Below are 27482 nucleotides of genomic sequence, written 5' to 3' on the forward strand. Positions count from 1 at the left end.
AGGCAGTATTCCTGGTTGAGAATTTGGTATCTCACCTTCTTCCTTGGTGACGCCCAGGCATCCCATCAGCTCCTGCAGGGACAGAGCCTTGTCATTGCTGATGTCACAGTACTCCACAAACTTCTTCACACACTTCTTGGGCTTGGACTTCTTGCGCAGGAAACGTTTGAAAGGCTTGATCTCCTTCTTGCCGATGTCGCTGCTGGAGTTTTTATCTAGCTGACTAAAGTACCAGTGGACCACTCTCTCCTCTAGTGTGTGACTTGGGTCTGGCTCCAACATCCTGTGGATCCATGTTGGTTCGATTAATCAATCAATCATGGAATTAATCCGTTAAAGGCCCACTCTGTGATATTTACATGAAATTAAATAATATCACTCAGCTTCATAGCAAAAGAATATCACTCAGCTTTAAAGTGGCTTGGCTGCCATTTTGATTATTTTTCTAATTAAGGAGTGGGCCAAACCATTTAAATCAATAAAAAAACAATGAATAAATCAATCAGTGACATTCTAACCTGCCGGCAGATGCTGGATCTGTGACAGCATGCACCATGTCTGTTGACAGCGCATCGAGAACACTCGTCAGAAATTCAGTTTTCTTTGCCCCGGGACACCCTGGAAAGGAAAACAAAGGTACATATGCACCTATTATGTGTTTGATTTACAAAAGAACGTCAACATCGGTGAGTGGCGAGACAGAACAATGACTCTCCATTCCATGTCATGCCGTTCAATTTTTCAAAGGCGGTTGCCACCATGAAACCCCAATAAACCTTTGGGAAGGGAAGTAAAATAACTGAGACTGTAGTTTGAACATGAGTAGCACATAAAGATGGCAGAGGGGAAAATAAAACCCAATGAGACTTTCACACAGTTTTCTTTTAATCCCTTTCAATAAGTGTCAGAATTCCCCAATCATGGAGAAGGAAAAAGTATCTCGAGGCTCCCAGAGCAAACCTATCACAGTTTTCACAACTGTGGGCTACAGACCAGGGGCCCTGGCCCCGTATCCCCCGACGTGACAAACTAACGCCTGGTGCCATTTCATAGGCAAACTGTAGATATTATTGACTATAAGAATCTTAATATTCCCATCCGTTTGGTCTCTTTCTACAACATTATCTGATTATATAATCATTATGTGTGGCGGCAGGTAGCCTAGTGGTTAGAGCGTTGGACTTGTAAACGAAAGGTTGCAAAATCGAATCCCTGAGCTGACAAGTAAAAATCTGTCGTTCTGCCCCTGAACACGGCAGTTAACCCATTGTTCCTAGGCCGTCATTGAAAATAAGAATTTGTTCTTAACTGACTTGCCTAGTTAATTAAAAAAAGGTCAAATAAAAAATAAAAATGTGTTTGATGGACTGAGTATTTGAACTTTGAAAAAATAAATAATTTAAGAAATATACATAGCCGGTATGTGCCCTATATGTGTCACTGTGTAAATTGGAGTTTCGTCCACCATTGAAACAAGTTAAACAATTATATCCAACAGACACCTCCACTTAGCCTTAGCCAATCATCACATGCAGAACAGTCGGGAAAGAACATCTCCAATAACGTCTTAACTGTTAGACTGGCTTGGCTGTTTCTGCTCTGAGACTTGCATTTACATTTGAGTAGGCCCTCAATGACCCAGACCCAATAAAATATCTAGACTCTAGATGCCTCTTCCCGATAGCTAAAGTGCCTTCAGAAAGTATTTACACCCCTTAACTTCTTTCACATTTTGTTGTGTTACAGCTTGAATTTGCCAATTTCTTATTCTGTACAGGCTTTGTTCTTGTCACTTGGTCAATTAGGTTAATATTGTGGAGTAACTACAATGTTGTTGATCCATCCCCAGTTTTCTCCTATCACAGCCATTAAACTCTGAAATTGTTTTATAGTCACCATTGGCCTCATTGTGAAATCGTTGAGCGGTTTCCTTCTTCTCCAGCAACTGAGTTAGAAAGGACGCCTGTATCTTTGTAGTGACTGGGTGTATTGATCCAAAGCGTAGTTAATAACTTTACCATGCTCAAAGCGCAGACCTCCCGGGTCTTTGTGGTTTAATCTGTGTTTGAAATTCACTGCTCGGCTGAGAGACCTTACATATAATTGTATGTGTGGGGTAGAGAGATGAGGTAGTCATTCAATAATTATGTTCATGCAACTTATTATGTGACTTGTTAAGCAAATTTGTACTCCTGAATGTACAGATGAAGTCGGAAGTTTACATACACTTAGGTTGGAGTCATTAAAACTTGTTTTTCAACCATTCCACAAATGTCTTGTTAACAAACTAGGCTAATTGATGTTTACATACACCTTCGCCAAATACATTTAAACTCAGTTTTTCACAATTCCTGACATTTAATCCTAGTAAAAATACTCTGTCTTAGGTCAGTTAGGATCACCACTTTATTTTAAGAATGGGAAATGTCAGAATAATAGTAGAGAGAATGATTTATTTCAGCTTTTATTTTTTTCATCACATTCCCAGTGGGTCAGAAGTTTACATACACTCAATTAGTATTTGGTAGCATTGCCTTTAAGTTGTTTAACTTGGGTCAAACGTTTTGGGTAGCCTTCCACAAGCTTCCCACAATAAGTTGGGTGAATATTGGCCCATTCCTCCTCACAGAGCTGGTGTAACTGAGTCAGGTTTGCAGGCCTCCTTGCTCAGACATGCTTTTTTAGTTCTGCCTACACATTTTCTATAGGATTGAGGTCAGGGCTTTGTGATGGCCACTCCAATACCTTGACTTTGTAGTCCTTAAGCCATTTTGCCACAACCTTGGAAGTATGCTTGGGGTCATTGTCCATTTGGAAGACTCAGGTGCGACCAAGCTTTAACTTCCTGACTGATGTCTTGAGATGTTGCTTCAATATATCTACATAATTTTTCTGCCTCATGTTGCAATCCATTTTGTGAAGCACACCAGTCCCCCACAACATGATGCTGCCACCCCCGTGCTTCACGGTTGGGATGGTGTTATTCAGCTTGCAAGCCTCCCCTTTTCCTCCAAACATAACGATGGTCATTATGGCCAAACAGTTATATTTTTGTTTCATTAGATCAGAGGAAATTTCTCCAAAAAGTACAATCTTTGTCCCCATGTGCAGTTGCAAACCGTAGTCTGCCTTTTTTATGGCGGTTTTGGAGCAGTGGCTTCTTCCTTGCCTTTCAGGTTATGTCGATATAGGACTCGTTTCACTGTGGATATAGACATCTTTGTACCTGTTTCCTCCAGCATCTTCACAAGGTCCGTTGCTGTTGTTCTGGGATTTATTTGCACTTCTCGCACCAAAGTACGTTAATCTCTAGGAAACAGAACGCGCCTCCTTCCTGAGTGGTATGACGGCTGCGTGGTCCCATGGTGTTTATACTTGCGTACTATTGTTTGTACAGATGAACGTGGTACCTTCAGGCATTTGGAAATTGCTCCCTAGGATGAACCAGACTTGTGAAGGTCCCCACATTTTTTTTTGAGGTCTTGGCCAATGTCTTTTGATTATCCCATGGTGTCAAGCAAAGAGGCACTGAGTTTGAAGGTAGGCCTTGAAATACATCCACAGGTACACCTCCAAATGACTCAAATTATGTCAATCAGAAGCTTCTAAAGCCATGACATAATTTTCTGGATTTTTCCAAGCTGTTTAAAGGCACAGTCAACTTAGTGTATGTAAACTTCTGACCCACTGGAATTGTGATACAGTGAATAATAAGTGAAATAATCTGTCTGTAAACAATTGTTGGAAAAATAACTTGTGTCATGCACAAAGTAGATGTCCTGACTGACTTGCCAAATCTATAGTTTGTTAACAAGAGATTTGTGGAGAGGTTTAAAAACTAGTTTTATTGACTCCAACCTAAGTGTATGTAAACTTCCGACTTCCGACAACTGTAAATGGAATTTCTGTAGTCCTCCAGGATTTCAAATGTCCCTCCAGTTCATACAAATGTTAAGCCTTCCGGTAAGGATCCAGATCCAGCTAGACACTCCCTCTTGGCAGCAGACGGTGTGTGTGTGGGGGCGTTCAACACTTGTCTAGTAATCAATTTAGCTAAGGGGCAGGACGCAAATATTCTTGCTGTCATTCAAATGAAATTGATTTTGGACATTTTCAATTCAAGCCCAGGCTGAAGCAGTAAATGGTTGCTGAATCAGTTAATGATTATAATTACGTAATTCCAACAAGAATTAGACGTCTATCCACGTTTCTCCAAACGTCAAATGTAGAATGTAAAGGGTTAAGTTTTTGTATAAAAAACGAGTATCCACCACTGTGATCAAACACGCAACCTTGTGATCCAGAGTAATGGAATTACGCAACCTTCGAACCATCCAACACGCAACCTTCTGATCCAGAGTCATGGGATTATACCCATCCACCACCCCTGTCTACAACGCCCTTGTAAAATCCAAGCCTACTTGATGGTAATAGCGGTCACTGCTGCCCCTTGAGGCCGGTTTCAAGAGAATTTCCCGACATCCTCAGGGCATGGATAGATGTCCAATTTCGAAGTCACTCTTGAGTGATCTGCCTGGTTAATTCATAAACTCCCATGGGGCAAAACCCTGTCAGCACTCAGTGCAGCAGCTCCCAGGATCAGCCCCCATGGCATCCCTCAGTCCCTCACACTGGTCAAACACCCCCATCCCCTCACACCTTTCAGCGCATGTTGCCCCCTTCTCCCTTTTCGCCCCATAAACCTTTCAACACCAGTGGTTCAAGTACAAATATGCTGCCGTGATGTGAAGGCAACATTTATAATTATCATTCCCAGTTTCATACACTAACCGAGTTTACGGCCACTGAAGCAATAGCTCATAAAAAAAACAAGATGCAGCTTTTTCTTGACGCTCTGTCCTGACAAATTTTACAACGCGAGACAGGAGTTATATAGAACAGGGTGCCATGATAGATGCTGTATGCATGTTTGTGTGTGAGAGTGTGGCTGCAATCTCACACTGTGAGTCTTTCCAAACAAGCCTCGCTATACAGTACTCTACTACTGTTTCTGAAGGATCTCATGTTCTGTGGTTGAGGTCTCTCTCATGGGATGGTTGTAGTTGTTCCCCACCCCATTGTCACCTACTCAAGCACAGAGCACTTGGTTAACAACACATAACTTCATTAGTTTCTCTCCAGCTTGTAAAAACCAATATTTCACAAATGCTCAACAGGCTCTAGCAGTGCCAAAAATGTTTGCATTTTAACCAGCTCAGTCAACCAAGAGGTCAGGTTGAAACAGTACGGCAATAGTAAAAACAGTAGGCTACATCAATAGCAGAGAGTGTTTTCAGTGTGTGATGATATTAACCCTGCACCTGTCCCTGTCAGGCCTCAAAAGAAATGTGACCCAATGCCTCAATTTGGTCTTATGTAGCAAAATTTGAAATTGTGTTTTTTTTACAGTCAGACTCAGAGCTAGAAAATGGTGTGTCGTCATAAACTGCAGTTGAGGAACAATGAGAAAGTAATTATTCTTTGAACGTTGATAAACTTGTAACCCACTTTTGAGAAAATGGCCTTTGAATGTTTTGGTACCGTGGGCTGCTCCACAATGGACCTGTTCTGTTCAGTAAACTCCACCTGCTAACACAGCTCTGGCCGGGCATGGTGTTACATAAACAGCAGTGGAACGGTCTGGAAACAGTGGAAGCTCTGTTCATGGCTCCTGCTTGGCCTGGATTATTAACATGTTGACCCCCCCATCCCCTCCTGATCTGTTGTATACATTTAACCAACATATTCTCTCTCTCTCTCTGGCAAAAAAAAACACTTTGTGTCAAACAGTACAACTTTTTATTTTTATTAACCTTTAGTAACACAAGTAAATTGTTTAACTTCCCTAAAATAAGCACATTTTCACACATTTATGGTCACATTTGATGTTTCAAAATGTTTTTTGAACAGATATTTTGATAAATTACATCCATAGCCACTTGTTATGAACATTTGTCTGTTATTCATTAGGAGTTTAGCAGCGAAGCTGGTGAAACACTATTGTATTTCTTGCCGTTGATTAGTAATGGTTCAGCAGCGAAGCTGGACATTTTCAGCTTCCAGGAATCGTGTCCAGATCCTTGCGACAATGGGCCATGCATTATCATGCTGAAACATGATGTGACGGAGGCAGATGAATGGCACGACAATGGGCATCAGGATCTCATCAGGGTATCTCTGCATTTAAATTGCCATTGATAAAACGTAATTGTGTTCATTGTCTGTAGCATCCATTTTGACCTGATGTTGAATCAGTGGGCCCACAGCTTTAGCCCGGAAATGCTGCTTGCAGCTTTAATTAGCGGTTCAGCAGTAAAGCTGGTGAAACCCAATTGTATTTGTTCCAGTTCATTATTGTTATTATTATTAGTGGTAAAGGCCCATAGTCCACACTCTTTCATGCAATGCCATGACAATTGAACAGAAGGTGGCGCTATAACGGGTGATTGAAATTGCAAACATTGAAAGGTCACGCCCCTCACCCCATATGAACTAGTCCTGTAATTCAATGTGTGGTCCCTCCTTTCAGAAGGAACAAATTTGCCTCAAGGACCCATAAGGTCTGCCATGATTGATTTACATTTAGTAAAAAAAATTTTTTTTATGTAATCTCCTCCGGAACCACTGGGCCGATCTGTATTAACCTTGACATATGGCATCTACACTGAGTTTACAAAACATTAAGAAAACCGTCCTAATATTGAGTGGCACCCACTTTGCCCTCATAACAGCCTCAAATTGTCAGGGGAATGGACTCAACAAGGTGTCAAAAGCGTTCCACAGGGATGCTGGCCCATGTTGACTCCAATGCTTCCCACAGTTGTGTCACCTACAACCATAACCTGTTCAAAGGCACTTCTATCTTTTGTCTTGCCCATGCACCCTCTTAATGACACACAGGGTATCTTTCCGGATACCCTAGACCCACTCCAATTCGCATACCACCCCAACAGATCCACAGATGACGCAATCTCAATCACACTCCACACTGCCCTTTCCCACCTGGACAAAAGGAACACCTATGTGAGAATGCTGTTCATTGACCACAGCTCAGCGTTCAACACCATAGTGCCCACGAAGCTCATCACTAAGCTAAGGACCCTGGGACTAAACACCTCTCTCTGCAATTGGAACTCGGACTTCCTGACGGGCCGCCCCCAGGTGGTAAGGGTAGGCAACAATACGTCTGCCACGCTGATCCTCAACACTGGAGCCCCTCAGGGGTGTGTACTTAGTCCCCTCCTGTACTCCCTGTTCACCCACGACTGTGTGGCCAAACACAACTCCAATACCATCATTAAGTTTGCTGACGACACAACAGTAGTAGGCCTGATCACCGACAACGATGAGAGGGAGGAGGTCAGAGAACTGGCAGTGTGGTGCCAGGACAACAACCTCTCCCTCAGTGTGAGTAAGACAAAGGAGCTGATAGTGGACTACAGGAAAAGGCAGGACAAACAGGCTCCCATTAACACCGACGGTGCTGTAGTGGAGCGGGTCGAGAGTTTCAAGTACCTTTTTGTCCACATCACCAACGATCTATCATGTTCCAAACACACCAAGACAGTCGTGAAAAGGGCACGACAACACATTTTCCCCCTCAGGAGACTGAAAAGATTTGGAATGGGGCCCCAGATCCTCAAACATTTCTACAGCTGCACCATCGAGAGCATCCTGACCGGTTGCATCACTGCCTGGTATGGCCACTGCTCGGCATCTGACCGTAAGGCGCTATAGAGGGTTGTGCGTACGGCCCAGTACATCACTGGGTCCAAGCTTCCTGAGAATTCAAGACCTATATAATAGACGGCGTCAGAAGAAAGCCCATAAAATTGTCAGAGACTCCAGTCACCCAAGTCATAGACTTTTGTCTCTGCTACCACACGGCAAGCGTTACCGGAGCGCCAAGTCTAGGACCAAATGGCTCCTTAACAACTTCTACACCCAAGCCATAAGACTGCTGAGCAATGAATCAAATGGCCACCGGACTATTATATTGAGCCCCACCCCATTTGTTTTGTACACTGCTGTTACTCGCTGTTTATTATCTATGCATACTCACTTCACGCCTACCTACATGTACAAATGACCTCTAACCCCACACACTGACTCGGTACCGGTAGCCCCTGTATATAGCCTCGTTAATGTTATGTTATTGTGTTACTTTTTAATTATTTTTTACTTCAGTTTATTTGGAAATATTTTCTTAACTCTTCTTGAACTGCACTGTTTAAGGGCTTGTAAGTAAGCATTTCACGGCATTTCACTTGTTGTATTCGGCGCATTTCACGGCATTTCACTTGTTGTATTCGGCACAAGTGACAAATAAAGTTTGATTTGATTTCATACACAATCCATGTCTTAATTGTCTCAAGGCTTAAAAATATTTAACCCATCTCCTCCCCTTCATCTACACTGATTGAAGAGGATTTAACAAGTGAAATCAGTAAGGGATCATTGCTTTCACCTGGATTCAGCTTTGCAGTCCATGTCATGGAAAAAGCAGGTGTTCTTAATGTTTTGTACACTCAGTGTATGTGCCAAGGTCTCTGAACCCAATATTTTCCAGACTAGTATGTCAAACGTCATGGCTAATATTGACCAATATTGGGTGTGGTCTGGCACATTCATGCATATAAATCAGATACAGATATAACCAAACTTGGTAAACATGTTCGAAACAGTGTCAAGACTCAACAATTGCAAATGTATTCACCTCGAAGACACGGTGGAGCTATAACGGCCACATGTTTATATCTCTTGATCTGTTTGATTAAATTTGGCACACATGCTAAAGGATATGAGTCTAGCTAATGTGTAAACTATGGTTCACTTTGGCCACATGGGGGCGCTGTTGAACAGGAAGCCATTCACACAAGCTCATTTGCTTATTGCCGCCATATTGTATTAGCAAGAGTCTTGAAAAATGTAGTGCCGATCGGTCTAGCGGTTCTGGAGAAGAGGGCGTTTAAACTAGTCAACATCATTGAAAATTGTCAAAAATCTATCAAGATCAAACTGGCAATCCAATTTTATCACGAATGTTTGAATGTTTTACTATTGAGTCCACATTTTCAGCACCACTAGTATACAAAAGAGAGATTATTTGTAATTCCTTCATGTTAACACAAACATCATCGTAAATGTTTTAGTTTTTTTGTTGGTAACTACTCTGGCTTGTGAAAGTATTCACCCCCTTGGCATTTTTCCTATTTTGTTGCCTTACAAGCTGGAAATAAAACTGATTATTTGGGGATTTGTATCATTTGATTTACACAACATGCCTACCACATTGAAGAACAAAAAATAAGACAAAAAAACGGAAAACTTGAACGTGCATAACTATTCACCCCCCCAAAGTCAATACTTTGTAGAGCCACCTTTTGCAGCAAATACAGCTGCAAGTCTCTTGGGGTATGTCTCTATAAGATTGGCATGTCTAACCAGTGGGATATTTGCCCATTCTTCAAGGTTAAACTGCTCCAGCTCCACTGGTTCCACTGGTGTTCAGCAATCTTTAAGTCATACCACAGATTGTTAATTGGATTGAGGTCTGGGCTTTGACTAGGCCATTCCAAGACATTTAAATGTTTCCCCTTAAACCACTCGAGTGTTGCTTTAGCAGTATGCTTAGGGTCATTGTCCTGCTGGAAGGTGAACCTCTGTCCCAGTCTCAAATCTCTGGAAGACTGAAACAGGTTTCCCTCAAGAATTTCCCTGTATTTAGCGCTATCCATCATTCCGACCAGATTTCCAGTCCCTGACGATGAAAAACATCCCCACAGCATGATGCTGCCACCACCATGCTTCACTGTGGAGATGGTATTCTCGGGGTGATGAGAGGTGTTGGGCTTGTGCCAGACATAGTGTTTTCCTTCATGGCCAAAAAGCTCAATTTTAGTCTCATCTGACCAGAGTACCTTCTTCCATATGTTTGGAGAGTCTCCCACATGCCTTTTGGCTAACACCAAATGGGTTTGCTTAATTTTTTCTTTAAGCAATGGCTTTTTTTTCTGGCCACTCTTCCGTAAAGGCCAGATCTGTGGAGTGTACTGCTTAAAGTGGTCCTATGGACAGATACTCTAATCTCCGCTTTGCAGCTCCTTCAGGGTTATCTTTAGTCTCTTTGTTGCCTCTCTGATTAATGCCCTCCTTGCCTGGTCCGGGAGTTTTTGTGGGTGGCCCTCTCTTGGCAGGTTTGTTGTGGTGCCATAGTCTTTCCACCTTTTTATAATGGATTTAATGGTGCTCCATGGGATGTTAAGTTCCTGATATATTTTTTATATCCCAACCCTGATCTGTACTTCTCCACAACTTTGTCCCTGACTGTTTGGAGAGATCCTTGGTCTTCATGGTGCCGCTTGCTTGGTGGTGCCCCTTGCTTAGTGGTGTTGCAAACTCTGGGCCTTTCAGAACCGGTGTATATACACTGAGATAATGTGACATATCATGTGGCACTTAGATTGCACACAAGTGGATTTTATTTAACTAATTATGTGACTTCTGAAGGTAATTGGTTGCAGCAGATCTTATTTAGGGGCTTCATAGCAAAGGGGGTGAATACATATAAACGCACCACTTTTCCATTTAGAATTTTTTGAAACAAGTAATTTTTTAAATTTCACTTCACCAATTTGGACTATTTTGTGTATATCCATTATATGAAATCCAAATAAAAATCAATTTAAATTACAGGTTGTAATGCAACAAAATAGGAAAAACGCCAAGGGGGATTAATACTTTTTGCAAGGCACTGTAATTGCTTGTCAAAGTCTAGAAGGATAAAAACTTTTTTTACAAGATTATTACATTTTTGATCACTTGTGGTCAAAGTTTACCCCCGTTGGTGCTTTTAGGGTAACATAAACAACATATAAGATTGTCAAGGCGACAGGACAATCAGCAACAACAATACTCACTTTGATATACTGAAACTTCTGTACTTTTTCATTACAAAAAAATATGGTTCGGTATTAGAATTTTGGTTACGTTCGGTACTTCTGTCAAATGTGTCTCACGTGATTAAGAGAATCAAGTCTGTATTAGCGGAGCCCCTTTATAGTGTGAAGAGCAAAGTGCCTGCTCCACTTAATCATTAATTTCTAGAGCTGTCTGGGCTGCATTGATAGCTCCCCACTCATGCTGCACAGAAGTTAATACACTTGAATAATGCAACAGGGCATGGAGAAATATTGAAACTGTTCATGACTTTTTGCAACAAAAAAATAGGGGATTGTTCACAAAAACTGTGTGACTTTAGGGAGGTTCTAAAAAGCTTCCAAGAAAGTAAAGAAACACCGTTCTTTTAGGGGAATTTCGGTATTTTCGCAGAACGTACTATACAAGTTCCCAAGTGGTTCTATTTAATTTCATATTTAGAATTTGGTGTGACTTCAGAAATATTCTCAGAACGTTCAGAGAATACAGTGCATTCAGAAAGTATTCAGACCCCTTGACCTTTTCCACATTTTTTTACATTACAGCCAGTGGTGTAAAGTACTTAAGTAAAAATACTTTAAAGTACTACTTAAGTAGTTTTTGGGGGTATCTGTAATTTCCTTTACTATTTATATCTTTGATTACTTTTACTTGTACTTCACGACATTCCTGAAGAAAATAATGTACTTCTTACTCCACACATTTTCCCTGACACCCAAAAGTTCCTTTGAATGCTTAGCAGGACAGGAAACTTGTATAATTCATGCACTTAAAGAGAAAACCCCTGCTCATCCCTACTGCATCTGATCTGGCGGACTCATTAAAGACAATTTATGTAAATTATGTCTGAGTGTTGGAGTGTGCCCCTTGCTATCCGTAAATTTAAAAAAACAAGTAGATTGCTCCGTCTAGTTTGATTAATAAAAGGAATTAGAAATTATTTTTACTTTCATTTTGATACTTCAGTATATTTTAGCAATTACATTTACTTGTCATACTTTAGTATATTTAAAACCAAATACTTTATTACTTTTACTCAAGTAGAATATTACTGGGTGACTTTCACTTTTACTTGAGAAATTTTCTATTAAGGTGTCTTTACTTTTACTCAAGTATGACAATTGGGTACTTTTACCACCACTGGTTACAGCCTTATTCTAATGGATGAAATAGTTTTTTCCCTCATCAATCTACACACAATATCCCATAATGACAAAGCAAAATGTAATTTTTTGGGAAAATGTATTAAAAATAAAAAACTGAATTATCACATTTACATAAGTATTCAGATCCTTTACTCGGTACTTTGTTGAAGCACCTTTGGCAGCGATTACAGCCTCAAGACTGGACATTGACTCTATGTAAACTGGAAACTAAATATCTGGAGGCTGCATTTATTGTAGCTGGGGATTTTAACAAAGCAAATTTGAGATCAATGCTCCCTAATTCTTCCACGATGCATACAAAGCCCTCCCCCGCCCTCCCTTCGGCAAATCCGACCACAAAGCCATCTTGCTCGTCCCGGCTTATAGGCAGAAACTCAAACAGGATGTACCAGTGACGAGAACCATTCAACGCTGGTCTGACCAATTGGAAGCCAATCGGAAGCCACGATCAGCCTCAGAGGACAATATTGACCTATGCGCTGACTCGGTGAGTGCGTTTATAAATAAGTGCATTGGAGACGTCGTACCCACTGTGACCATTAAAACCTACCCTAACCAGAAACCGTGGATGGATGGTGGAATTCGCGTAAAACTGAAAGCGCGATCCGCCGCATTTAACCATGGAAATAGGTCTGCAGATATGGCTGAATATAAACCGTGTAGTTATTCGCTCCGCAAGGCAATCAAACAAGGCAATCAATACCAACGCAAGGCAATCAATACCAACGTATGTAAGAATGCTGTTCATTGACTACAGCTCAGCATTCAACACCATAGTACCCTCCAAGCTCATCATCAAGCTGGAGGCCCTGGGTCTCAACTCCTCCCTGTGCAACTGGGTGCTGGACTTTCTGACGGGCCGCCCCCAGGTGGTGAAGGTAGGAAACAACATCTCCACTTCACTGACCTCAACACTGGGGCCCCACAAGGGTGTGTGCTCAGCCCTCTCCTGTACCCCCTGTTCACCCATGACTGCGTGGCCATGCACGCCTCCAATTCAATCATCAAGTTTTCAGACGACACAATAGTATTGGGCTTGATCACCAACAACGACGAGACAGCCTACCAGAAGGAGGTGAGGGCCCTCGAAGTGTGGTGTCAGGAAAACAACCTCTCACTCAACGTCAACAAAACAAAGGAGATGATCGTGGACTTCAGGAAACAGCAGAAGGAGCACATCCCTCTCCACACCGAAGGGACAGCAGTAGAGAAGATGGACAGTTTTAAGTTCCTGGGCATACACATCACAGACAAACTGAAACGGTCCACCCACACAGAGAGTGTGGTGGAGAAGACGCAACAGCGCCTCTTCAACCTCAGGAGGCTGAAGAAAGTTGGCCTGTCACCGAAAACCCTGATAAACTTTTACAGATGCACAATCGAGGGCATCCTGTCAGGCTGTATCACAAGCCTGGTATGGCAACTGCACTGCCCTCAACCGCAAGGCTCTCCAGAGGGTGGTGGATTCTGCACAACGCATCACCGAGGTCAAACTACCTACCCTCCAGGACACCTACAGCACCCGATGTCACAGGAAGGCCAAAAAGATCATCAAGGACAACAACCACCTGAGCCACTGCCTGTTCACACTGCTATCATCCAGAAGGCGAGGTCAGTACAGGTGCATCAAAACTGGGACTGAGATTGAAAAACAGCTTCTATCTCAAGGCCATCAGACTGTTAAATAGCCATCACTAACTCAGTGAGGCTGCTGCCTACACTGAGACCCAATCACTGGTCACTTTAATAAATGGATAACGTTAATAATGTTGCATATCTTACATTACTCATATCACATGTATATACTGTATTGAGACCCAATCACTGGACAGGTTAATACATGGATAACTTGTCACTTTAAACAATGCCACTTTAAATAATGCCACTTTAATAATGTTTATATATCTTACATTACTCATATCACATGTATACACTGTATTTATACCATCTACTGCATGTTGCCTATGCCGCTTGGCCATCGCTCATCCATATACTTATATGTACATATTCTCATTCACCCCTTTAGATTTGTGTGAATTAGGTAGTTGTTGGGGAATTGTTAGATTACTTGTTAGATTTGTGTGTATTGGGTAGTTGTTGGGAAATTGCTAGATTACGTGTTAGATATTACTGCACTTTTGGAACTAGAAGCACAAGCATTTCGCTACACTCGCATTAACATCAGCTAACCAAAGCCCCATATACTACCCACCATTGCGACCTCTATGCTCTCGTTGGCTAGCCCTCACTTCATTTTCATCGCCAAACCCACTGGCTCCAGGTCATCTATAAGTCTTTGCTAGGTAAAGCCCTGCCTTATCTCAGCTCACTGGTCACTATAGCAGCACCCACCCGTGGCACGCAATCCAGCAGGTGTATTTCACTGGTCACCCCCAAAGCCAATTCCTCCTTTGGCCGCCTTTCCTTCCAGTTCTCTGCTGCCAATAACTGGAACGAATTGTAAAAATCACTGAAGCTGGAGACTCATATCTCCCTCACTAACTTTAAGCACCAGCTGTCAGAGCAGCTCACAGATCACTGCACCTGTACATAGCTCATCTGTAAATAGCCCATCCAACTACCTCATCCCCATACTTTTTTCCCCTTCTCCTTTACACCCCAGTATCTTTACGTGCACATTCATCTTCTGCACATCTATCACTCCAGTGTTTAATTGCTAAATTGTTATTATTTTGCCACTATAGCCTATTTATTGCCTTACCTCCCTTATCTTACCTCATTTGCACACACTGTAAATATACTTTTCTATTGTGTTATTGACTGTATGTTTGTTTATTCCATGTGTAACTCTGTGTTGTTGTTTGTGTCGCACTGCTATGCTTTATCTTGGCCAGGTCACCGTTGTAAATGAGAACGTGTTCTCAACTGGCATACCTGGCTAAATAAAGGTGAAATAAATAAAATGTGAAAAAACGTAACTAAATGATGGGGATTAATGATACATTTACCAGGCCTACTTGTGACACGTAATGTGGAATTTACAAAAAATCAACAATCAAAGGGCAAATAATTCACACAATGGATGCACAAGAATTGGAGGGAGTGTCACGTTCCTGACCGGTTTTCTGTTATTTTGTATGTGTTTGACGGTCAGGGCGTGAGTTTGGGTGGGTAGTCTATGTTATGTGTTTCTATGTTTGTTAAAGGGTGACCTGATATGGTTCTCAATTAGAGGCAGGTGGTTTTCATTTCCTCTGATTGAGAGCCATATTAAGGTAGGTGTTTTCACATTGATTGTTGTGGGTGGTTGTCTCCTGTGTCTGTGTTTGTCGCGCCACACGGGACTGTTTCGGTTTGTTTGTTTGTTCGGTCGTTCGTTTTGTGTAGTCTGTTTTCCCTGTTCGTACGTTCTTCGTTACATGTAAGTTCTTACGTTCAGGTCAGTCTACATTCGTTTTGTTATTTTGTTTAGTATCAAGTATAGTTCGTTTTTTTGTCTTGTTTAATAAATATAATGTCAAACTACCACGCTGCATATTGGTCATCTGATCCGTCTCGCCTCTCCTCGTCCGAGGAGGAGGAAGAGCTAGAGAATCGTTACAGGGAGACAGCTGAACGCATTCTGGACAGCTGAGTGTATGCATTCTGGAGAGAGATTTGTCAAATCTTAGCTACACACCCCTCCCGTTCTTGTCTCATTTTAAATCATACTCAAGACACATTATCTGCACACATATTTTAGATGCTTTTCACTGACGGCCGCAACTCAATACTCAGCTAGGCATTTTGCCATGTGTGCTGCCAAATTGCCGATTGCCGGCTTCCCAAATAGGCAATAATGATTCTCTATGGCTAAGTCATGCTCTCTGGTGAAGTATTTTGAATAATTTTATTTCGACTGAAGTAATTATATAACTTTGGAAAAACATCAATTTACTTTAGGGCAAGCCAGCATCCGAACAGTGTGCTGTGCACCCGCCAACTTTCCTTTCCAATTTACAAGTGGCTGAAATCAGAAATCTGTATGTAATGCCGAAATGCTCATATCTCTGCCCTAACAATGGGAGTAGTTGTCCCAAAGGCGGGAAGGCAGGCGACAAGCTTAGGGCTGCATATTAAGCCCGTGGAAAGGCATTGGGCGTATTCTGGACAAATGTTGGTGTGAGTGAGCCCTCTCACTTCACCTCTACCTCTCTGCTGAAACTATCTCACCTGAGAAAGCAGAAAGCATCTGAGTGAGTGAAACAGGGCCCGTCTGTCTGGTGATGAGAATATTATATTTATTATTTTTCATTTGTTTCTGCGTGCTGCCTGGAGTGTGAATAAGAATGAAAGCTGTTTTCAAGGCAGACGTCTTTTAACACAGTTGTGAAAGCAGTGTCAACCGGCTTTCCTAAAAGCGCCTTATTAAACCAGATCAGTAGATTATGCCATTTTTCCTGCTTCATTGTTTACAATACTGACCAAGCTCCCTTGGTCTGAATCTTACACACTATTAAAATGACTGTCATCCCAATAGGGGCTGGGTTTACAGATTAATTAAAGGGATAGTTCACCCAAATTCAAAACATTTCATATGTTTTTCCTTACCCTTTAAGAAGAGACAGCAATCCATGATTTGGTTTTGTTTACCTGGCTGCTCTCATCAAATGCTAACTTTGGTTTTTAGACTAAAATGCTGAAGGTGACGGAAACTAAAGGTGACAAAACCAAAACATGGATTTGTCCAAAGACTACTTACAGAGTAAGGTAACCAATATGTCATTTTTGTAATTTCCTGTCAAGTATCAACAATATTTTCCTGTAGCCAACTCATCTTACTTTTGGTAACAATTTCATATGGGAAACACTGACTATTTTCACAGCAGATACTTTAACTTCAATATAATCTGTACTGAATAGCATTCCTGTACTAAAAAAAACCAAGGCCTAAAAACCAACCAGTGCCACCCAAAACTAGGAGTCTCTCTTGGGATTTCCCCTGCCCACACCTATCTATCCCTGTTGTCCATCCATCTTTCACTAACTATCCATGGTATCCCCCATACTTCCTGTCCTTCATTATCTTTCCCTCTCTCACACATGCGGTTTCTCTTCCATCCTCAACTGGCGATTCCTGTCACCGGCCTATTCACATCTCTCCCTGTCAGTCCCTGATTACATACCTCACTAATTAGCATCTGTCTCCTCTCTAACACACACAAACACACACACAATGTGAGGGGTTGTGGGAAATATCAAGCCAGCCTGCGTCAAGCATTTCATGGATAAACACTAATGATGTCAACAAAGACACACACAGGCACTGTGTTTCTGCCCCTTGTGTTGGGATCAGTAGACAGGTTAAACTGCTGTGAAACCAACATGGTCTCATTAGAATGTCAAAATAGTCATATCTAACCATTACGTAGTAATATGTCACCTAAACGGACATATTACTTACATGTTACTTATAGTAACCAGGTTTCCATCCAACCATTTCATGCGGATGAATTACCTAATGCAAAAAAAACAGCAATTTTGGCTGTAAAATTTCCCAAATGTCGACAAAACAAAATACTCTAGGCGATAATTTTTTTGTCGGTGAAATAGATAGTCATAATTGCGGTTGAAGCGCATCATGTCGAATTAAACTTGGAGTCACGAGATGATATATTACGTTCTACCACAACCACAATGTGGAAAAGCATTTAAAGGCAGATGAAACAAGTTATGATGAACTTCATAAGTTATAAACTCATGAAATAAGTTATGGTGGTTAAGTGCACAGTGATAAGCTTCATAAAAAATTCCGTCGGTAGAGTAAAATGGGATGGAAACCCATTGAACTTCTGTTTTTTATTCGGTACACAGAAACTTTAAGCGCAAAAGTGCTTTCATGTGCACTACGTCATCACACAACTTTTTATCAGCAAAAAGTCAGTTTGATGGAAACATGCCTCTGGTGGGCAAAAGCACATATAATTTCTTATGGACTTTAGAATATTTGCATGAAAAGCTGTCACCAATTGTATGGAAACCTAGCTACTGATCATCTTTAAACCTTATAGTGACATATTCATTATATTTCACTTAGTGACATATTATTTACAGTGCCTTGCAAAAGTATTCAGACCTCTTGGATTTCTTCACATTTTATTGTGTTTCAAAGCGAGATTTAAATGATTTAATTGCCATTTTTTGTCAACAATCAACACAAAATAGGTCAAAGTGGATATTTTTTTTGTTACTAAAATGTTGTTGTTGCATAAGTATTCAGCCCCTTTGTTTAGGCAAGCCTAAATTAGTTCCAGAATAAAATTTGGCTTAACGAATCACATAATAAGTTGGACTCACTCTGTGTGAAATAATAGAAGAACATGTGATTTTCGAATGACTAACCCTTCCTCTGTCCCCCATAGATAGAACATCTGTAAGGTCCCTCAGTCAAGTATTGCATTTCAAGCACAGATTTAACTACAGATTCTAAAGCCTCATAAAGAAGGGCAGTGATTGGTAGATAGGTAACAATAGCAAATCAGACATAGAATATCTCTTTAAGCATGGCCAAGTTAATAATTTTGCTGTGGGTTGTTTGGGTCTATGGGACCCATTGTCAATGTTTACTAAAAGAACAATTATACAATTCATAATTTTTTCAACCTGAGACTCATTGGCCTTGGCTCATTTCTGTGAAGAACATGTAAAAGAACACATTTTCATTGAGGGCACACTGTGCACCCCCCTACACATTTACATTACATATGTCGTGTTCGGGTCCACTGGTCCCAAGGGTAATAAAAGTGTGGAAAAGTGTGTGTGTGTAGGTGAAAACAAGTAAAAATTAAACAAAAAGGTTTGTTGTGTGCCTTCAGTCTGTCTTCCTCCTCTCTGGGCTTGCTGTTTCAACATAGCACCAATAACCTGTCTGTCTCCCTGCCTGTCTGCCTATCTCCCGCTTTTCTCGCACTCTTTACCCTTTGTAGTGTGTGAACCTGCACAATGTTATTACAATACATTATTTGTATGACAATACATTACACTTTTTTACTTCGCACAAGCTGGGACTGCAGCTCCTCAAGAGGAAGCTGACGATGGCAGGAACAGTACGAAAAAACAAGCCAGAGCTCCCACCTCACCTGTTGAATACCGCTAAGTTTGTGTTCATGGCCGACACGTCCCTAGCGTCCTACGTGCCAAAGAAAGGCAAAAATGTGATACTCATGAGTACGCTGCATAGGGATGGGAGAATCTGTAGCCAGGAACATCAAAAACCAGAAATCATAATGGATTACAATGCCACAAAAGGAGAGGTGGACAATTTAGACAAGCTGGTGACTGGCTACAGCTGCAAAATAAGAACCCCACGCTGGCCACTTGTGATATTCTTCAACATCTTGGACATCTCGGCATACAATGCGTTTGTCATCTGGAACCCAGATTGGAACAGAGGGAAGCTCCAGAGGAGATAGCTCTTTCTAGTGGAGCTGGGCAAGGTATTGGTAAGACCTCAAATCCAGAGGCAACATATCCCAAGGACCCCAGCTTTTGCAGCCATCGTGAGGAGGATTCAGGAGGAGGATGCTGGTGCCACATCCGCCCGACGCACAGAACCAACAACTTCAATACCAGAAGTAAGTGTGAGCGATGTTTTTGCATGTGTGTGTGTCTAACTTTCCTACCTTGGCCTGCTGTAACTATACATGTGAGTGAGTGAGATGTTAATAAAATTCCTGAACCAAGTGTTTTCATCATTCTGGATTGCAGCCGGTAGCAACAAGAAGTGTGTGAACCCATGAAGGACAGGAAGACACAGTACACATGCATCAAGTGCAAGAAAAAAGTTTGCAACACACACGCAGTAAAACTCTGTCCCTCATGTGGTGTGTAGACCAGCCTTCATTTGTATTCAATGGGGCTCATTTATCATTTCCATAAAATACTTTATGTAAAATTTGTCCTTCCGATTTGTTCAGTTCAAAGCAATAAACATTAATAGTGATGAAAACCTTGTTTCATTTATATTTGTTCAAGATAAACATGATTTAATCCACACATGTCTTGATTTTGTATTTATAAATGTGATCTAGATGAGGTAAATAGCAAATATGAACCATGTATTTTGTCTATATTGCTCGTAATTGATATAAGCCAACATCTAAGTATTAAGTATTTTTACGTAAATTGTTACAGCTGTAATGTTTTAAAAACCCAGTAATGTTGTGGGTCCATCAGACCCGCAAACATTGGGTGAATAACAAAAACATGAACACCACACAAGGGTTAAATCACCAAGACACATCAAAGATACAGTCGTTCTTCTGAACTGAGCTGCAGGACAGGAATTAAACTGCTTAGGGGATGTTACCATGAGGCAATTGGTGATTTTAAAACATTCAATGACTGTGATGGGAGAAAACTGAGGATGGATCAACAATATTGTAGTTACTCCACAATAATGACCTAAATGACAGAGTGAAAAGAAGAATACAAATATACAGAATAACAATATTCCAAAACATGCATCTTGTATGCAAACAGGTACTAAAGTAATACTGAAGAAACAAAAACACAGCAAAGGAATACACTTTTTGGCTTAATGCAAAGCCTTATGTTTGGGACAAATCCAACACAACACATCACTGAGTAACTGCCTCCTTATTTTCAAACATGGTGGTGCCTGCATCATGGTATGGGTATGCTAGTTATCTGCAAATACTGGGGAGATTTTCAGGATCAAAATAAACGGGATGAACCTAAGCACAGGCAAAATCCTAGAGAAAAACCTGCTTCAGTCTGCTTTACACCAGAGACTGGGAGAGGAATTCACCTTTCAGTAGGACAATAAACTACAACATAAGGCCAAATCTACACTGGAGTTGCTTACCAAGAAGACAGTGAATGTTCCTGAGTGGCCAAGTTACAGTTTTGACGTAAATCTGCTTGAAAATCTATGTCAAGACTTGAAAATTGCTGTCTATCCATGATCCCCAACATATTGACAGAGCTTAAAGAATTTTGAAAATAATAATAGGCAAATATTACACAATCCAGTTGTTCAAAGCTCTTATAGACACCCAAGAAGACTCACAGCTGTAATCAATGCCAAAGCTGTTTCTAACATCTATTGACTCAGGGAGCTGAATACTTATGCAACTATATTTTAGTTATTTAATTTCTATTAATCTTCTTCCACTTTCACATAGTCTTTTTGTGTAGATTGTTGACCAAAAAAATTACAATTAAATCAATTTTGATCTTATTTTCTAACACAACAAAAAATATCACTATATAGGGATATATTAGTTATAGGTCACATAGCATAGTTAGGGTCAGAGACAAGTTTAACCTTTTGTCAATAGGGGGAGCAGTTAGCATTTTTTTTTTCTGGGTGTTGCCAAATTAAACTGCCTCGTACTCAATTCTTGCTCGTACAATATGCATATTATTAATTCTATTGGATAGAAAACACTCTCTAGTTTCATAAACCGTTGGAATTATGTCTGTGGGTGACCCAGAACTCTTTCTACAGCGAAATCCATGACAGGTACTGCGAAGGTCTGAGAGCGAAGCTCTGGTCTCAGATCAGTTTTAAAGGTCTGTGTGTATCCTATGGAACGACATGAACTGCACCCGCCTTCCCCTGGATGTCAGTAACCAATGAGAAGTGGAATGGGCTTTCTACGTAGCTCTCAGAGTTTATAAAAGGCCAAGGAGTGAGGTGCGCCTTCTTTTCAACGCTGACCATTACGCAGAGAAGGACCTCAGGATGCCATTTTCAAACGCTCAGTTATCAACCTTAGATGTATCCGTCTGTAATTTAATTCGATATAGGTGTTAGAAACATCATAACGAAGCTATTTTAAACCGAGTTATATCAGATTATGCGAGTATATTGCTATTTTTCGGAATTTCCTCAGTATTGCGTCTTGAGGATTTGGACACGTTGGGGCAAAATAGCTATTGTTAGCTATTGTTAGCTGCTATATCAGAAGTTGAATGCAACGTTTTACAACCAAGCAACGATTCTTTTGGACAAAGGACCACTTGGCCAAGATTCTGATGGAAGCTCGTCGAAAAGTAAGAGCTATTTATGATGTTATTCCGTTTTTATGTGGAAAAATGTAAACTCAATAATGGCGACTAGTGACGCCATTATTGCGGCACTAGTCTGGCTGTAACGCACACTGTATGTCTAGTAACGTTAATTTTAAAAATCTAACTCAGCGGTTGCATTAATAACTAATGCATCTTTCATTTCATGTCCAACCTGTATTTTTTTAGTCAAGTTTATGAATAGTTTTCGATAAAAATAGTTGTATTTTCAAGATGGCGCCGGGCAGATTGCTTGAGTAGTTGGACACTATTTCCATTGTGTAAGCACGATTTGTGCCGCTAAATATGCACATTTTCGATCAAACTCTATATGGATTGTGTAATATGATGTTACAGGAGTGTCATCGGAAGAATTCTGAGAAGGTTAGTGAAAAAATTAATGTATTTTGGTGATGATAACGCTATAGCTCATTTTGCCTTGAATCAATGCTCGGGTAACGTTTGCAAATGTGGTATGCTAATATAACGATTTATTGTGTTTTCGCTGTAAGACACTTAGAAAATCTGAAATATTGTCTGAATTCACAAGATCTGTGTCTTTCCATTGCTGTGAGCTGTGTATTTTTAAGAAATGTTTTATGATGAGTAAATTGGTAATACACGTTGCTCTATGTAGTAATTCTAGTCGCTTTGGGGAGATTTGTGATGGTGGCTGCAATTGCAAACTATGATTTATACCTGAAATATGCACATTTTTCTAACAAAACCTATGCTATACAATAAATATGTTATCAGACTGTCATCTGATGAGGTTTTTTCTTGGTTAGTGGCTATTTATTTCTTTATTTGGTCGAATTGGTGATAGCTGGTGATGGAGTGGAAAAATAGTGGAGTAAAAAAAATGGTGTCTTTTGCTAACGTGGTTAGCTAATAGATTTACATATTGTGTCTTCCCTGTAAAACATTTTAAAAATCAGAAATGGTGGCTAGATTCACAAGAAGTGTATCTTTCATCTGGTGTCTTGGACTTGTGATTTAATGATATTTAGAAGCTACAATTTACTTGTGACGCTATGCTAGCTATGCTAGTCAGTGGGGGGGGGGGGGGGGGGGGGGTGGGGTGGGGGGTGCTCCCGGATCCGGGTTTCTGAGGCGGTAAAAGTTAATGGTTAGGATTAAGATTCCATAATATGTTCCGGATAGGAAAAAGGAAAGAGACCATGTCGACTTCATCCACCCAGACCCACCTTGAAGATGTCTGCTTCTGTAATGGTCCTTCGGTTTGGTGGGATGGGCTCTGGCGTTGCCATCACACTTTGGTTGCTCATATCTGTGATACACAATGTAAAGATCTATTAATGTTGTTCAGTTCACTCTTATGGTTAAATTAACAATGCTATAATTCATCCCCCATCTCCCCATGCAATCAAATGTCAGCAGTTTAAAGTCCCACTTAATCTAGAAATATTACTGTGGCTAAATACTTTCTCTGCAACTTGGAGAGAGGGTGAGAAACTGCTCCCAAAACAGAAAGGGATAGTGTGTGTGTGAGAGAGAGAGCAGTGTGAGAGAGCAGTGTGAGAGAGAGAGAGCAGTGTGAGAGAGAGAGCAGTGTGAGAGAGGAGCAGTGAGAGAGTGAAAGAGGAACAGTGATAGTGTGATGGGAGAAAAAGAGTGAAAGAGAAAGGAAATTGTGTGTGAGATAGTGAGAAACAGAGAGCGTGGGACACAGGGATGTCTTTCATGCCCTCCCTTGGAAAACGCGAGACAGCGAAGCCCCGATTGCCACTGCTGTGCCATGCGTCCTGGCCAAGAACAGACTAATGCGCTGTCTGGCGCCCTGCCTGGGGCCTTGTTAATCCGATACCCAGCTCTGCATCATTCCCCCCGCTCATTAAAACTGTACCCGCACGCATGCCCCTTCTCTGCCAGCCTCGCCGACCCCTGAACCCCACACTCAGCCTCACCAACCGCTCAATCACACACACAGCAGTGCCCATGATGGACCGCTTAGCTACTGGTGACTGGCACTCAGTTTAATGTGTGATTGGACTCTATAGGAAATGTGGATGTGAGGGCATTCTGTATGTACCTGCATGTGCGTTGGTATGTAGTTGCATCTGTACACTTGGAAGCTTCAGGACGTACACTATACAAAGCAGGACACAAAGCAGGGTACCCAATAAGACGATATATCGATAGCCTACTGTAATACAGGTTGAAAACTTCCAGCTCCAGCCCCCTGTCAGGTGTATTGTAGCTGTACTGTCAAGGTGGGCAGCGCCAGTCTCTCACCTGGTGGAGGTGCCAGGAATGGGCCGCCCTGTGTCCACCAGCACGCACCAGCAGTACCCGGTGGACGGGTGACACTGGACAGGCTTGTAGAGTCCCCCTTGGGCACAGTCGGGCACGAACACCGCCTCGTTCTTGTGCTGCCGCGCTTCCTCCTGGGCCGACTGCTGCTCCTGGTCACATGACGAGGCTGAGGGGTCAGGGGTAAGAGGATGAGCAGCGAGAACAGATCAGAACATCTCAAGACAGCGCAGTGAAGATGGTCCACCTTGGTATATAGACACCCACACACAGTACACCTGGAGAAGATGCATTTAACTTCTTATGGCTTGGGGGCAGTATTTCGGCGTCTGGATGAGAAGCGTGCCCAAAGTCAACTGCCTGTTACTCAGGCCCAGAAGCTAGGCTATGCATATAATTGGTAGATGTGGATAGAAAACACTCTAAAGTTTCCAAAACTGTTAAAATAATGTCTGTGAGTATAACAGAACTGATATAGCAGGTGAAGACCTGAGGAAAAGCCATCCAGGAAGTGGGATTTTTTTATGTAGAGTATCTAATGGATTAGGACCCACATTGCAGTTCCTATGGCTTCCACTAGATGTCAACAGTCTTTAGACATTGTCTCAGGCTTGTTTTCTGAAAAATGAAAAATAAACTAGAACAGAATAGTGCAAAGCCATTCTTGTCTCGTGTCTGGAACAGTCAATTTGGCAAGGGTTACAAACCAAAATCAAACGAAAGTCTTCTTTTTGATATGACGATTGAGTTTATTATGCCTGTTGTTTCTAAATTGAACACTGCATGGGGATGAATTATGGCCAAGACATCTGTTTGGGGAGTAGGCTTAAGGATTCTTATGAAAATACGCTCTTTGTCTTCATCAAACTAATATCTTTTTCCATATTTTCAGTGTGGAACCTGTCTATGTTTAGGGGTTAATAGTTTAGGCTAACCAATTCTAAATGCCACTAGCAGTTCGTAATGTCGTCACCAACGTTAGTTACCACAAACACAAAGTCATAAACCCTGCCTGTTTCTACAAGTTTGCTTCTTAACTTCACTAGGGTAGGGGGCAGCATTTGGAATTTTGGATGAAAAGCGTTCCCAAATTAAACTGCCTGCCACTCAGGCCCAGAAGCTAGGATATGCACATTATTAGTAGATTTGGATAGAAAACACTCTGCAGTTTCTAAAACTGTTTGAATGATGTCTGTGAGTATAACAGAATTCATATGGCAGGCGAAAACCTAAGAAAAATCCAACCAGGAAGTGGGAAATCTGAGGTTTGTAGGTTTTCAAGTCTTTGCCTATCCAATATACTGTGTCTATGGGGTCAGATTACACTTCCTACGGCTTCCACTAGATGTCAACAGTCTTTAGCTCCGTTCCTATTAATTTCTAAAGACAAAGGAATTGTCCGGTTGGAATATTATTGAAGATTTATGATAAAAACATCCTAAAGATTGATTCTATACATCGTTTGACATGTTTCTACAAACTGTAATATAACTTTTTTGACTTTTCGTCTAGACTTTGTGCTCGCGCCTTGTGTATTTTGGATTACAAAAAGGAGGTATTTGGACATAAATGATGGACATTATCGAACAAAACGAACATTTGTTGTCTAACATGGAGACCTGGGAGTGCCATCAGATGAAGATCATCAAAGGTAAGTGATTCATTTTAACTCTATTTCTGACTTTTGTGACACCTCTCCTTGGTAGGAAAATGGCTCTATGGTTTTCTGTGGCTAGGCATTGACCACACCTCATATGGTTTGCTTTCGCAGTAAAGCCTTTTTGAAATCGGACACTGTGGTTGGATTTACAAGAAGTGTATCTTTAAAATGGTGTATAATACTTGTATGTTTGAGGAATTTTAATCATGGGATTTCTGTTGTTTTGAATTTGGCGCCCTTCAATTTCACTGGCTGCTTGTACCAGAGAGGTTCAAATCAGATTTTAAACCTAACCCTGACCTGAACCACACTGTTAGCCTTATGCCTAACCTTAAATAAAGACCAAAAAGCACATTTTTATTTTCATGCATTTTTACGATATAGACAATTTTGACTTTGTGAAAATTTTGACTAGTACCAGTACCCTAAACGACTAATGACAAATATTCCAAATCTACAGTGCATTGTTGGTAACACATATATCCATACGTCAGTCAACCAGTCCATTTAGAATTTGTGATAAAATTGTCATCATTTGGCAAGGAACGTAGCTTGTGTTTCCCATCCGTTAGATACGTTTTTATAGGCATTTATTTCTGTAGGTATACACAGCACGTGTGTGTAGAGGGAGCAGTCGGTACACAATTGAGTGAGTAGTGAGACATGGAGGGGAAAGGGAATTTAGTGAGCAGAACTGTGTGATTGTTATTGTTTTGTTGTGTCCCTGAAATGCACATGTACAAATGGAACACTAGAGTCAAAGCAAATTAACGTTGTCTTCAAGACAAAATTTCGACCAAATAGTTTTACAGTATTAGAAAAAAAATATCTCTGGTTAAAGATCGAGTTTTGAGGTCAGTTCTAGTACTCGAGTACTTGATTACTCATGCCCATCCCTACATTGTTCCTGTACCTAAGAAAGCAAAGGTAACTGAACTAAATTACTAATCGCCCCATAGCACACACTTCTGTCATCATGAAGAGCTTTGAGAGGCTAGTTAAGGATAAGGATCATATCACCTGCACCTTACCCAACAACCTAGACCCACCACAATTAGCAAAACGCCCCAACAGATCCACGGACGATGCAATCACCATTGTACTGTACACTGCCCTATCCCATCTGGACAAGAGGAATACCTATGTAAGTATTCTGTTCATTGACTACAGCGCAGCCTTCAACACCATAGTTTCCTCCAAGCTTATCACTAACCTTGGGGCCCTAGGTCGGAACCCCACCCTGTGCTACTGGGTCCTGGACTTCCTGACAGGTCGACCCCAGGTGGTGAAGGGAGGCTACAACACCTCCGCTATGCTGATCCTCAACACGGGGGCCCCACAAGGGTGTGTGCTCAGCCCCCTCCTGTACTGCCTGTTCACCCATGACTGCTTGGCCACGCATGTCTCCA

The 27482-nt window shown here is 41.3% G+C and overlaps 1 protein-coding gene across 4 annotated transcripts in view; it reads right to left on the bottom strand.

Moving 5' to 3' along the window:
* The window catches only part of smoc2 (SPARC related modular calcium binding 2), a 71843-nt gene that overhangs the window by 2254 nt on the left and 42107 nt on the right, over positions 1-27482 (bottom strand). For 3 of the 4 annotated variants that reach the window (XM_038960227.1, XM_038960225.1, XM_038960224.1), the window contains 5 exons: positions 24396-24582; positions 24193-24249; positions 23348-23430; positions 519-618; positions 36-283 (listed from right to left, as the gene is read on the bottom strand). In XM_038960227.1, coding sequence (XP_038816155.1) covers positions 36-283; positions 519-618; positions 23348-23430; positions 24193-24249; positions 24396-24582 — 675 coding nt within the window. The remainder of the gene's footprint in view (positions 1-35; positions 284-518; positions 619-23347; positions 23431-24192; positions 24250-24395; positions 24583-27482) is intronic. The other variant, XM_038960226.1, reaches the window with a different exon arrangement.

The sequence above is a fragment of the Salvelinus namaycush genome, chromosome 22, assembly GCF_016432855.1.
Source record: "Salvelinus namaycush isolate Seneca chromosome 22, SaNama_1.0, whole genome shotgun sequence".
In the NCBI taxonomy this organism is placed as follows: domain Eukaryota; kingdom Metazoa; phylum Chordata; class Actinopteri; order Salmoniformes; family Salmonidae; genus Salvelinus; species Salvelinus namaycush.